Source organism: Fulvia fulva, chromosome 2 (assembly GCF_020509005.1).
Source record: "Fulvia fulva chromosome 2, complete sequence".
Taxonomy (NCBI): domain Eukaryota; kingdom Fungi; phylum Ascomycota; class Dothideomycetes; order Mycosphaerellales; family Mycosphaerellaceae; genus Fulvia; species Fulvia fulva.
In genome coordinates, this window is record NC_063013.1 from 2,080,794 (window position 1) to 2,093,649 (window position 12,856).

Sequence of the window (12,856 nt, forward strand, 5' to 3'; positions counted from 1 at the left end):
GAAGATGAGAACGAGGCGATATATGCGGTTGCGAAGCTCACCAGAAAGCTTGCCTAGTGGTGACTTGTCCATAATCTCGTGGTGTTGGTCAGGGTTGGATCCAGGATGATTGGTGGTCGTGGTGGTCGAGTGGTGGTGATATCGCCGCTAGGCAAAGCGTGTTGTGGAGGACTGGTAGTGTGTTGGTGTGTTGACCATGTCTGTGAGGCAGATCTACAGTAAGTCTTGCATGTGGGTCCACTTTTGTGTTTGCACTTTCCAGCAAAGCGGAATTGAGCCTGCGTTGTTGCCACGTGCTCATCGCTCAGCGTGTATCATTTGCTCGTAAGTCGTGTCTCACGTATCACAGCCTGCATGTGCTCTAGTCTTTACTTTTTATCATCGAAGGCTTTTTGTCGTTGCCTATTGTTCCAGTTCAGTGTCCTGGAGATGCTGTCGACCCAGTCTTCACTTCTTCGATCCAGGGGCAACACACTCGGGAATGGAAATCTGCTCGCGGATATTGTGACATAATCGCCTGGTCGTAGCTCTGACCTCTCCTTACCATCGAAGCTTGCCCAGCAGCTCGCTCTGGCGTCATAAGGTACACCAATCCTTAGAACGATAGTATCAGGCAAGATGATGGGTCTGAAGCTGAGCGTGTGAGGTGCGATTGCCGTGACGAGGATGACAGGATTGTCTGGGTGGCACAGACTGCCGCCTGCTGCGAGGTTGTATGCTGTTGAGCCAGTCGGCGTTGCAACACAGATGCCGTCTGCTTGCACTGTCGTGAAGTGCTCGTCGTCTCCGAAGACTTCGATGCTAGTCATGGTTGGTGTAGGGCCACGGTCAAGCACGATATCGTTGAGAATGTTGTTGCTGCCATCAGGCTTGTGAGTTGTCGCATCGTCGCTGCCATTCCCTATAAGTTCATCGACGAGATCTCGATCGCTGTCTTCGCCGTTCTCCCGTCGTGTCGATCGCATTATGGTTGCTTCAAATCGTAGACGTAGTGATACAGTGACACCGTCGTTAAAAGCTCGAGGTAGTGTCTTCTCGAACTTCTCGAAATCGAACTTGGTAAGGAAGCCTAGAGATCCAAGAGCGAAAGACATTACTGGTGGCACAATGCGCTGGAAAAGCCAGGAAGCATAGAGGACTGTGCCATCACCTCCCAGAGCGAGACAGATCTCGAACTGATGGGGCTTCTTGGCACAGATTTCGTTATTCCAGTACTTGAGTCGGTCCGTATATGACTCGTCCTTGGATGTTAGTCCTTGGGCATCGAACGTCTTGTTGTCCTTCATCGTCTCCTCTACCCACACGATATACCCCTTGCCCTCTGCATTCTGTTGCGAGAGCAGCCATTCTGATATCTCTCGCGTCTTGCCGATCAAAGTCTTGTCGTGCGCCTTCGTCAATAAGAAGACGTTCCTGACCTTCAAGAGAAGGCGTATATGCCCTAGCTTCTTTGAAAGTTCTCTTATGCCGAATGCCATATCTGACAATTGCTTCTTCGTAAGCAGTCGTGACTGGGTATGATTGCCTTGCTCTGGATTATGCTCAGTGTGCTTGTCCCCAGGCTCATGTAGCGTATCTTCTTTCACGAAGTAGTCGCCCGCTCTCGTCTTCTCTTCTAGCAAGGAGTGCACGAAGCATGATGTCGCCTGCCTTTGATGCTTTGGCCGTCCGGCAGTTTCAGGCACCATGCTGGCTCGTCTCCGTTGCGCATCTTGCTTGTCAAATATGACTTCCAACAGCTCCGATATGCCCTCTGAGTCGCTCGAATTCCGATGATGCTCATCTCCCCCTCGCCGTACGAATGCCTGCTCAAAGTCGTTGGCCTCGACGCCATTCGCCTCGGCTTGGGGTTTGTGTTCTTCGCCGTCTACTGCCATGTCGAAGTCGTCGTTGTGGGAGCCAGTCGACTTGTTCTTGACGCTCCTGAACAGACCAGTAACGCCATTGGAGCCAGGAGAAGTGGGCATCTTTTAGCCGTAAAGTCGGAACGCGTATCCTCACAATGACGTTCCTGCTGTTGTCGTTTAAGGTTGCAATTAGGCTCGTGCTAGCGGCAGATCGTTTAACCACGATTTCGAGTTTGGAAGAAATCGAGACCACTGTCTTCCTTCGACTGGAGAACAGCCGTCGAGTGCTAAAGAGCGCGAAGACGAGCAGCTGCACCTGTTGAGTCTGTCTTATTGGTCTGACGACGAAGTCTTACCCGCAGGAGCCCGACCGTAATCACCCAGAGAAACTGAGCCTCACCATTGACAAAGCACTGACAAACTGCTATACTGTCGCGGCACACGTATCACCCAAAGCTTAGAAGCGCGATCGGTGCAACAGAACGAACCCCGGGACAAGGACCGCCAGTCCAGCTATGGCAAGATACACCATCACACCTTGGCGTCATCACAGCGACCTCCTCAAAGTGCGCCAACAACTTTACGGACGCAGCAAGGATGGCCAAGACCACCGTCGCCATGCAGTCAACCGTGTCCTTGCCTGGAAACTCCGCGGCAGCCTACCTCATGCCATCGAATCCACCGCACTGCTGATCGACGCAATCCTCCATCACGCATCTTCTGCAAGCAACTCTCCCTTCAGCATCCGCGCAGTCTACACGGCAGCTTTCACCCGCTTCGTGACAGGCTTCTGTGACATAGGCCGCAACAAGGAGCGATCCCTGGAGCCATCGAGTATGCTAGACATTGCCAAGCAGATCGGTATGCCAGTGGAGTTCGTCGCACTGCGGCACGAGGCAACGCATGAGGAGATGCCAGGGATCGGCAGGCTAGTGAAAGTCACAGAGCGAGCACTGAAGTGGTTGTGGGAGGTGTATTGGAGCAAGCTACCTGAAGACGAAAGTGCAGAGATCGTGGCGGCAAGTCTCGCAAGTCTTAAAGATGAGGCAAGGAGGCTCTTAAAAGAATTTAGGATGACGCATCGTGAAGCTTTGCGTGCGAAGCAAAGCGTAGTCGCGCAGGACTCGGTGAGCAGGACGAGCGAAGTCTGTCGAAGCCTGTGCGGGAACAGCAACGCGAAGATGAGCGCTTTCGTCGAAGTCTTGATTCAAGATAGGCTACTGAGTCCGTCGAAACGGAAGCTAGGCGCATTGATGGATGGCGCTTTCTTGATCTGGGATCCGCTACTGAAGGATATCGCCAGGAAGCAGAGGCGCTTTATCCCATGTCTTGTGACAGGCATTCTTGAGGCCGTCGGCGCCTCGTCTTCGGCGCCTGCAGCGCGAGACGTCGACAAGGAAGCTCTGAGCCAGTGGCTGATCCAGATAGACTTTGACGAGAATTGGATGGCGTCTCGTTCTGATCATGAGCAGCATGACCTTGAGGTGGAAATTTGGAAGTGGTGCACTCTTCACGCCAATCACTGGACCTCGTGGCTGGGTCAGAAGCTCGAACAGCACAACGATGCGCAGATTCCAGGTGAATGGGCCGAGCTCCTCCAAGCGAGTCGACTGGGTTACGAGGAGGCCGGTGAAGACAATGCTGAAGATCTTGCGGATCCTGATGTCGATGCTCGCGGTGCATTGTCGGCGGTTGGCAATGCAAGCCAGTCTGTGCCATCGCCTTGGAGTCGTGTGGCTATACCCATCAGCACTCCCATCGGGGTGGTTTTGTAGGACTTCATGACTCCGCAGACCTTTCCTCATTCCAGACCATATTTCATATCATCATATTCTCATAAATGCCAGGTCTCTTCATCCAGCGCTCGCCTTAATGGCCTCATCCCTTTCCACAACGCCCTCCTTAAACCTCAGTAAGAAAATGGTCTTTCCTGGCCACATCTCGTCGCCCTCACTCCAATGGGCACTCACACCCTCCGTACTGAACCCTGCTGCATCACAGATCCCCTCAATAATCCCAGCCACGAACGCAGCGCAGTTCAATTGACTCATCTCCTTGGGAATACTGATATACGTATTCACAATCGGCTCGTTGTCCACGATCATATACTCATTCTTCTTGCTGTTACTCTGCTCCAACGCGTCCGCAGGGCGGTTGAACAGGGCCCTCCATAAGGTCCCATGCACAAATTGGAGTAGATCCAATATCCTTGTTGGCCTCTGCGCTGAGCGGGGGGACTGTCGATACAACAGCAAGTCGAGCAGCTTTATCCCAATGGGGTATGCAGCACGGTTGAGACGTGTCTCGATTTCGCTAACGCTGCCAGACTTGGAGTGGTGGTATGTGATGAGCGTATTGAAGAGGTATGAGAAGGAGGCAAGGGAGGTCTCAGTGGCTTTTGTGCGGTTTAGGTTGCGGTCGTAGATTGTTTTGCGGGATGATGGGTAGCGGAGGGTGGATTGGAAGGGTTTGGCGGCGTGGATTGGGGTGAAGGTAGGTTCCTTTGTGGGAGCTGTGGATGGCGGAGGTGGGTTGCTCATGCCGGGCATGGCTTGGGCTGTTGTAATGGTGTGCGTTCAGGTCGTCATTGGCGATGGCATGGAGAGAGCTGTCATACATGTAGGTGTGAAGCTGTCCCGCGAAGCTGCACTGTGATGCGCTCCGTGACCGGCTACAGCCTACAGGCTACAGCTGACATGGGGGCCCATGCACAGACGGAAGGGAAGAACTTCACTCCTCGCCCTTGCCCAAAACTTTGGACTGCTGGCATACATGTACATATTTGATATTGCGGACATCATTCATGGTATAGTTCTGATCTATGCCAATGGTGTCGACATTGCTCCGCCCAAGCCCTTCCTCGAGCGGCCGATCTAACAGCCATCGGGCGCTGCAACTGGCAGCCGCGGAGTGCGGACCGCTTCAAATGGCATGCGTAACAATCTTAAGATGCCGCTTTCGAGCAGGACGTAAGGTATGCTCGGTATGCTCGGTATGTCACTGCGATGGGTGCGTTGGTTCATGCTGACACAGAAAGCAGTCTTGTTCCGTGATTGGTGCCGCCGAAACATCGCATAAGCCGGCTTGTGACCACTGTCTTCCAGCGATATGTTTCTCCTGCGTGATGCTTTGGATCTGCTCCTACATACTCTCGATGCTGTCCAGATACGCTTTCAGCTATGGCAAAGGTTCGAGTCAAATCAATATACAGCGTCTACATGGGCGAGAGACGTCTCGACATGATGCTCTTTACGATTGATACAATACCAGTCGAGCAGCCACCATGTAGCTGCCTTCTCCGATTGAATCAACCACTCCTCTAGGCGAACTGCAATCATGGCTCTGTCAGCCTCACTCGTCGCGTTGTCAGCTTTGGCCTTTTCCCATGCATCAAGAGCATCGTCACACACGAACCACTCGTCAACTTTTCCAGCATGCGTCGCTTCTATGGACGGACAGTTACCCTCTGCGACTCCTGCCGACTTCGAATTCTCTGGTACTGTGCGACGTTACTACATCGCTGCTGAGGAAGTCGAATGGAACTACGCTCCGACTGGTTGGGACAACTGGCTCGGTGTGCCGCTGAATCTTTCTCCACGCGCGAACGCCGTCGTGGGGTCATATAATACCACCTACCTCAAGGCACTTTATCGAGGCTACACAGATGACACCTTCACCCAGATGTCTGAACAACCCCCGTGGCAGGGCACTCAGGGCCCAACAGTCCGAAGCGAAGTTGGCGATATGGTTGAAATCATGTTTGTCAACAAGCTGTCTCACAACTACGCTACAATGCACTCCGTGGGTCTTGCATACAACAAGATGAATGAAGGGGGAGACTCTCCGCCCGTCGCTTCTGCTGTTGGACCAGGAGAATGTGCCGTCTACAAATGGCTGGCAAACGAAGGCGCTGGACCAAACGACAACAGTCCAGCTTGGGTAGGACGGCCGCTCTTGCTCCTCCATGACCACCGTACTGACGCTTGACCAGGCACATAGCTATCACTCTTATGTCGACCTTGATATTGACCTCAACTCTGGTCTCTTGGGTCCCCAGATCGTGTATGCCTCAGGACAGATGAACGCGACCATGCTGAAATACAAAGAGTTCTCCTTGCTCTACATGATCTACAAGGAAGGCCAGTCTTTCTTATCTGCTGCAAATGCCCAGAGACTGAACGGCAACCACTCGGCTGAGGCGATGTCTTCGAAATGGGGCATGTTGGACACGGAGCACCTTTGGAGCGGGGACTATTCAAGCTGGCATCCTCAACTCGTCAACATGAACAGTTCTTACCGGTTCTCGGGAGCAGCAAGTTTCCGTAAGTCTCTCATGCGCATCTCTTACCTTGTAGTCAACCAGAATATCTAGCTCACATTGACACCAATCCACAGATACTATGAATGGCTACATATTCGCCAACAACCCACCCTTCGAGATGTGCCAGAACGATCAGGCTATCTGCTATGCCTATTCATATGGAGGGGCAAGCCACGTGTTCCATATGCACGGTAATGGTGTGATGGATGATGGGAGAAAGCAGTTCTCTGTGAGTCTGAACGATGGTGTCAGCAAGACTCTCTACATGAGTGCGAGTGACACGGGTCTGTGGCAAGTCATTTGTCACGTCAGTAACCATCATCAGGATGGCATGGTGGCCAACTATCTGGTCAAAGACAGCGCATTGTGTGCCAAGTAGATGATTTGGCCACCAAATTGCGGAAACTTGGGCCAGAGCTATAGGGTATCTTATGATATTTTGTACGCATGTCACATCTGCGATGCCCGGAACACGATCAAAGCAGGCTCCCAGTAGGCCGGGGTGGGAGGAGGACGTTAAGCCAAAGGTCTATACTTCAAACGCTGGAGTCGCTTGGTGTCGGCGCCCTCCTGTGTTGCCCATGCTGCTGATGGCGACTGCAACCGGACGCCTCAGCATGGTACGCACGTGAGGTGACTAGCTGATATAACAGCAGATGCATGTCATCACAGAGATCTACACGCATCTGGACCTAGCAGAACCTAAAAGCATAAGCTCGATCGCGGCGTCCAATGGTACAGCTTGACAAGGGGCTTCTGCAGTCCAATTACAGACGGATCATAAATGCGTCCATGTCAGCACACTTGCTTCCTGGACCAACGTCTTCGTAGCAGTGACATATCAGACGCCACCGCACTGAGTCGTCGACCTCATGCGCGCGGTTCACAGAGTTGTACATTGCATTGGGTGCTCCTACCGCTTCGTCACCACAGCGTCTGTCCGCATAAGAGTCACAAGTGCCTTTGGTTGCCGCGCTCGGAGCACAAACCAATTCGCTGCGATCCTGGATTTGGCTGGGATGTTCGGCAACGCTTGTGACTCTTATGCGGACAGACGCTGTAGAATCGGTCTGCCGAGCCGGGTCAGTTCAAGGAAGGTATTGTGTCTCAATCAGATCCGCTCCAGCACCGTCCTACGCATAGTGGCTGCTGAAGAATACCAGGATGGTTGCGCGCCCCAGACTATATGTATCTGCGAATATCAGGACTGTTAGACGGCTTGGTCCCCGGTGCAAGGTGTTGACGGCTGCCTATTCTGGGATGGTTCATAACAAGTCTAAGATGCGGCTCGTAGCGCAGAAGTCGAACAGTATCAGCATGGAAGATCGCCTCTGACCACACCATTACGTGTCTCAAAGCGTCGCTCTGGAGACATTGATATCCCGCTGGCGTGTTCGAGAATCCAGCCTACACATAAAACACCAGGACCTAGCTTCGCCGTGACCATCACTCAGCTCGACAGCATCGTCCCAGCCGACAGGTGGTCAGCAACCTCGCCCTACATGCCGTGGTCCACCCACTGTAGCACAAGCTTTGCGCTGCTTGTGTTGCTTGTAGGCACGTACTTGGCATGCTTAGATGCATAGCGCATCCATTGACTTCCCGTAGGCTTTACACGCACAGCTCATGCACAGGAAGCTTCCGGAGACAGCATAAAAATCGCTCACGCAGCTCTTGGAAGCGTGGCATGGGTGATCATTCTTTCCATAGGAGCGATCCTCATGCGCTTCATCAAAGGCCCCAATACCTGGATGGTACACGCTGCCGTGCAAAGTCTTGGATTAGCCGTGGTTACTGCTGGGGCTGGTAACGGCATCTATCTTGCCCTTGTGACCGATCAGGTGCGTGTGCGATGCGAGTTCCGCTTCACGACGAGGACTGATGATTCGAATCCCAGCTAAACGCCTATCACGCCACCATTGGCCTTGTGCTGTTTTCACTGGTTTGGATCCAGGCTGCAGGTGGTCTCTTAGGTCACATTCTCTGGCAGAAGCGTCAACGCAAAAGCTTGTTGGCGCACATCCACGTGTGGTCGGGCAGAGCACTTATTACGCTGGGAATGATCAACGGCGGTCCAGGGCTGCTCTTGTCTTCAGTCGCCAGTCGTGGTTCTTACATCGCTTATGGAGTGATATCAGGTGTGATGTGGTTGCTTTTTGTATCCAGTGCAGCCGTCTATGAGACTCGGCGGAATCAACGAGCTCCGGTCGTGGAGAAGGAGTAGGATGTGGTATGCTGCAACGCTGGACACATCGCCTGAGCAGGGTCGATGTCGCTTCGGAGGAGAAGAAATTGAGCGTTCTCGGTGCAATTATCAATTGGACTGCCTGATTGAAATGCTCGCTGGGAACAATGACAGCGTTGATGACTTGATGTCGATGTCGTGGAAGCGTGTGGACACATGTCGCAGTTGAAAGCCCGGCCGATGACGCTGGTTCCACGCTGAGGATGTGCTGTCTGATCATCTGATGGAGGTTGGGCTATCGATGGAGGTAAAGCACAGAGGCAAGAAGATGTTGCCCTGCAGAGTGGGTGACCTGAGCTTGGCGGCTGGCCAAGGACGAGAACTCATCTCCAAGTATGTACAAGCTTCATTATCTGCTAGGTGGCCACGAGATGGCCTAATTCGTCTTGTCACATGGCGCCGGAAATAGCATAGGTTCTCGAGCACGTCGAATCTACCTATAAATCGAATGTACACCGCTCATACAACTCTCATGTGAAGATGCACATCTTGACCGCGCATTTCATGTCGTCATGCTGCAACACGCGACCTCGCATCGATGTCACCGTTGTGCCGTGGCAATGTGGCTCCAGTTCGGCTCCTCTGAACATCGAACACGTGCCCGTCCAGAACACGAGTCAGCATCCGAAGAGCCAGCATTCGCCGGTCCAGGAGTCCGCTCACATGCCAAACGTCTGGGATCTGGCCAACCAAGCTGCCGGGAACGAATCGATCAATCACATTCCAGCGAGAACCACCCATCCAACGGCATATGACGCTTCGGAAGCATCATCGGAATCGCACAGCTGCCACGGCTTTCGGCGAATACTGTAGCAGCGGTCCGGAAGCTCTCTAGAATCTAAACTTCAACGCCACCGGTAGCATTTCCGGCGAACGGCTTCAGCCAAAATGCATCACATCAGCCGGTCGCATCTTCCTTCGCACCTCCAAACCTGTCGACTCTGTTTCTTGTCGCTTGCGCGCAAAGTCATCAGCCTTGCGGTGTGACCCGTCCGGAATTGGCAAAAGCAAAATGTCCTGCGGCTGAACGGGATGACTTGTTTCTTATTTGAGCATCGTCACGCACAGACTCATGTCGACTTGGCTATCATGTGAAAGTCGCGATCCAGGGCGTGGGCGTGGGATCAAGGAGGGGCCACTGTGAGGACGAAGCCCGAGTGTCTCGTCGTCTATTCGTGCATGACTTCCTTTGTCTCACTCTCTCTTTCAACTTTCATCACGACTTGCCGGCCATCTCTCTCTATTCTATTCTGTTTCTGCTCCGCTTTCTGTGTGCGTTGAAGTTGGACTCTGGACACGAGAGCTGTCGCGCGACGCCTGCGTAATCGCGGGCTGCGTTACTTCGCTAGGGTTCCCTTTCCCAAAGCTAGAGTGGAGCAAACTGGCACGAGACACTTCGCATTGGCTGCATCCCCGAGCTTAAGGCGTACATCGGTAGTCTTCACATGCACGCATGCAACTTGACGAACTGCTGGCCAACAGTGTGTGTGGTCGCTTCATAGCGACTTGACCCTCTTGTCATCCTTACCAAGTCGCTTTCGACCCAGTCGTTCTTTATTCTGGACGATTAGTCGATCGCTGCGACGACACGAACGACTTACTCGATACTGTATAACAAAAGGAAACATGACAAGAGCAGAGCGAGAGTTACGAGCGCGGGGTACAGTACACAGAGCAATACCAGAGATACTACGATCAAGTCCACGAGCGAAACATGGCATATCGCAAGCAGACCTCATTGTCGATCCGCAACCGGGGATCAAGACACCTACTGGTCCTGCTGCTTCAGCCTTCCGCGACGACCTTGCGATTCGCGTGATCGGTAGAGACACTCTGCAAGTAGCTGCACATCTTTCGGAACGACCGTATGCATCGAAACGAACGACGGATGGCCGCAAAGCGTCAGACGAGCGTCCAAATGTCACCATACACAACATGGCCTCGCTGACTCGACCCGGTGGAGCGTTCATAACCGGAGGAAACAGCCAAGAAGAGTTCCTTTGTGCCCGTACGACCTTGTATGCCTCATTGTTTGACGACTTTTACGCACTGCCCGATATAGGCGGCATATTCACACCCGACGTTCTGGTGTTTCGAGATTTTGATGGAATGGAACTCCCGAAACGTTCCAGGTACTTCATCAATGTCATTTCTGCGGGTGTTTCACGGCATCCGGAGAATCGAGGTCGGTACGATGGGCGGGAAGAGAGTTGTTCGTGTGGCGTGAGTTATTGCGACCGGGATCGTGACATCATGACCCGGAAAATGAAAGCCGTGTTGCGAATCGCGCAGTCAAATGGTACAAGGCAACTCGTTCTGGGTGCCTGGGGATGTGGTGGTCTGAAGCATCCAGTGAAGGAAGTCGCGAAGTTATGGCGAAAAGTGATTGCGGGAAGTCCACGGCAGAGGCGGCCAAACGCAGAGCAATGGGACGGCATCGATGAGGTGATATTCGCGATCCCGGATCCAACTCATGCGAGAGAATTCCGTCATGTCTTTGACGATATCCTCGCCGACGACTTCGTCGCAACTTCTGGCTCTTCGACCGGTGGCGGCGTGGAAGCAGATGACGCCGAGATCCAGCGTCTGATCGGGACCGCAAGCTCGTTGGAGTTGCAGATCGAGACCGCGCAGAGCTCTTTCTTGAAGGGCAGGTTCAAAGACGAGCTTCGAGAAGTGAACCACCAAATAGCTCTAGGCCGAGCTGCGAAAGCTGCCAAAGAAGATGATGTGACGACCGAAGAGGACGAGGACCTTGAGGACGACTATGTTGTTACTGGATTTCCCGGGTCGGATGGTGAAGACAACAGCTTTTACCGCGTCGGTGGCACCGAGTCGGACTCAGATTCAGAAGGCGCCGGCTCCGAGGTGTATGAGTTCCGCTTTGGTGGGCCCACGGGTGATTCGCAGACGTCCCAAGATGAGCTCGATGAGCTCGAAGAGGGCATTGGGTGGGGTGGCTATTCATCTTCGCCAAAGTTCAACGCACAGACAGGATGGTTCCAAGGAAGCATCGATCAGCTGAGTGCCCACGTTCTCGGCGGCAACAAGATGGGCAGCGCGAGTCCGAGAAGCCCAGTACTCGCAGGGCTCGACTCGGATGCCCCGAAGACTGACGTTGCTGTGGATGGCTTCCTGGCGAGGTTTCGGCGAAGTGATGTCGACGATCAGAGCTGAGGAGTATTTCGTCTGTATTTTATTCATGGCGTTTCGGTTTGGTGACCAGCTTGAGACAGCGGGCTTAGGTCAGACCTTGATATTGGCATCAGAAGCGGTGCGCTCACGAGCGACAAGAGATATGGCATGGTTTTTCGGTCCATTTCGTTAGCGGGACCAGGCATTTGTGGCGTTCTATGGCATGAAAATCTGCTCGGGAAGATGATCTAGTGATCTAGTGATGTTAGGTATGAACAATGTTCACCAAGCGTATGGTGCTCCAATATCCAGTGGACTGTCACATCAGGGTGCTTTGCACGTCTCAGCTCATGGTCAGGCCACTGCCTCAACGTTGGAGCCCAGGGATATGAGTGTCTGAGTGATGGAGGTCGCCATTCTGGGCAGAGTCCCAAGAGTGAGTGCTTCGTAGGCACGCTGTTCTGCAGTCGGACATAGAGAACTCTTAAACCCCCGAATATAAATCAACGAGATGGGCGACGGCTGAGAGTAGACTGAGACGACCGGGCGGAGGTGTGATAAATAAAGCTCTGTCCCAAAGCGAAAACGACGAAGTGTTGAGATCGGCATGCAAGCTCAACCGACGGCCCGCGATGGCAGGGGCAGTCTTGCTGCGTGACATCTTCGTGCTAGGACGTGACACACACGCAATGGTGGACGGGAATCTGGCGATGTCCATACGCGCACCGTGTTCTACTCCGTCGTGGAAAAGCGTGGCTAAGTTGGGAGGAAGTCTAACAATTGCCTGGCTGTCCTGAGCTTCATCTGTACACTACAGTACGGCGGCATAAGACTGGCAGTCGCGCGGAGTACCGAGTAAGGTATATACTCATGCTGGTAATGCGAACCATCGACAACCACCTTGGCTCAATGGTATGCTATTGATCAGCGTCTGGCGAACGTTGCGTGGTCGTATGCTGTGTACGAGTCCGGGAGCAGCAGTCTGTTCTGGCCGATGCACCCGGAAGCACTGTTGGACTGAGGATGGCTTTTCCTTTTTAGCAACTTTCCGTCATGAAAGCATTTGCCGATGGGGAGCGTCTCTGCAAGCGACAAAAAGTCATCCTTTACTGGGATGACAGAGTGTCCAAGTGATGGTTGTATACAAGAGATAAGCATTCTAACTCTTCAGGACGACCGGGTATATGATAGCTTCCTGCTTTCATCACGCCATGTTCCTCCTCTGCGTCGCTTAGCAATGGTCCTCCATCATCCAATACTGACCCCGTTCTGCGACGCTTCAGCTTCCTTCTACCAGCCAGCGGTCAT

General features: G+C 53.1%; 6 protein-coding genes across 6 annotated transcripts; 4 read left to right on the forward strand and 2 right to left on the reverse strand.

Annotated features, from left to right (window-relative positions):
• Nucleotides 1-368: 368 nt before the first annotated feature.
• On the reverse strand, nt 369-1,967 carry CLAFUR5_02846 (NAD(+) kinase; the record flags this gene model as incomplete). Its single annotated transcript, XM_047901994.1, has 1 exon — nt 369-1,967. One exon carries the CDS (start codon nt 1,965-1,967, stop codon nt 369-371), a length of 1,599 nt encoding a protein of 532 aa, XP_047758470.1.
• A 395-nt stretch (nt 1,968-2,362) lies between these two features.
• CLAFUR5_02847 (Pre-rRNA-processing protein las1) lies at nt 2,363-3,622 on the forward strand (the record flags this gene model as incomplete). Its single annotated transcript, XM_047901995.1, has 1 exon — nt 2,363-3,622. The coding sequence occupies one exon, from the start codon at nt 2,363-2,365 to the stop codon at nt 3,620-3,622; it is 1,260 nt and encodes a 419-aa protein (XP_047758471.1).
• A 78-nt stretch (nt 3,623-3,700) lies between these two features.
• Nucleotides 3,701-4,396, reverse strand: CLAFUR5_02848 (Transport protein particle subunit trs31; the record flags this gene model as incomplete). Its single annotated transcript, XM_047901996.1, has 1 exon — nt 3,701-4,396. The coding sequence occupies one exon, from the start codon at nt 4,394-4,396 to the stop codon at nt 3,701-3,703; it is 696 nt and encodes a 231-aa protein (XP_047758476.1).
• A 787-nt stretch (nt 4,397-5,183) lies between these two features.
• CLAFUR5_02849 (Hephaestin-like protein) lies at nt 5,184-6,547 on the forward strand (the record flags this gene model as incomplete). The annotated part of the gene is made up of 3 exons (XM_047901997.1): nt 5,184-5,786; nt 5,839-6,169; nt 6,243-6,547. 3 exons carry the CDS (start codon nt 5,184-5,186, stop codon nt 6,545-6,547), a joined length of 1,239 nt encoding a protein of 412 aa, XP_047758477.1.
• A 1,342-nt stretch (nt 6,548-7,889) lies between these two features.
• On the forward strand, nt 7,890-8,392 carry CLAFUR5_02850 (uncharacterized protein; the record flags this gene model as incomplete). The annotated part of the gene is made up of 2 exons (XM_047901998.1): nt 7,890-8,009; nt 8,066-8,392. The coding sequence occupies 2 exons, from the start codon at nt 7,890-7,892 to the stop codon at nt 8,390-8,392; spliced, it is 447 nt and encodes a 148-aa protein (XP_047757643.1).
• A 1,647-nt stretch (nt 8,393-10,039) lies between these two features.
• Nucleotides 10,040-11,590, forward strand: CLAFUR5_02851 (uncharacterized protein; the record flags this gene model as incomplete). Its single annotated transcript, XM_047901999.1, has 1 exon — nt 10,040-11,590. The coding sequence occupies one exon, from the start codon at nt 10,040-10,042 to the stop codon at nt 11,588-11,590; it is 1,551 nt and encodes a 516-aa protein (XP_047757642.1).
• Nucleotides 11,591-12,856: the final 1,266 nt, after the last annotated feature.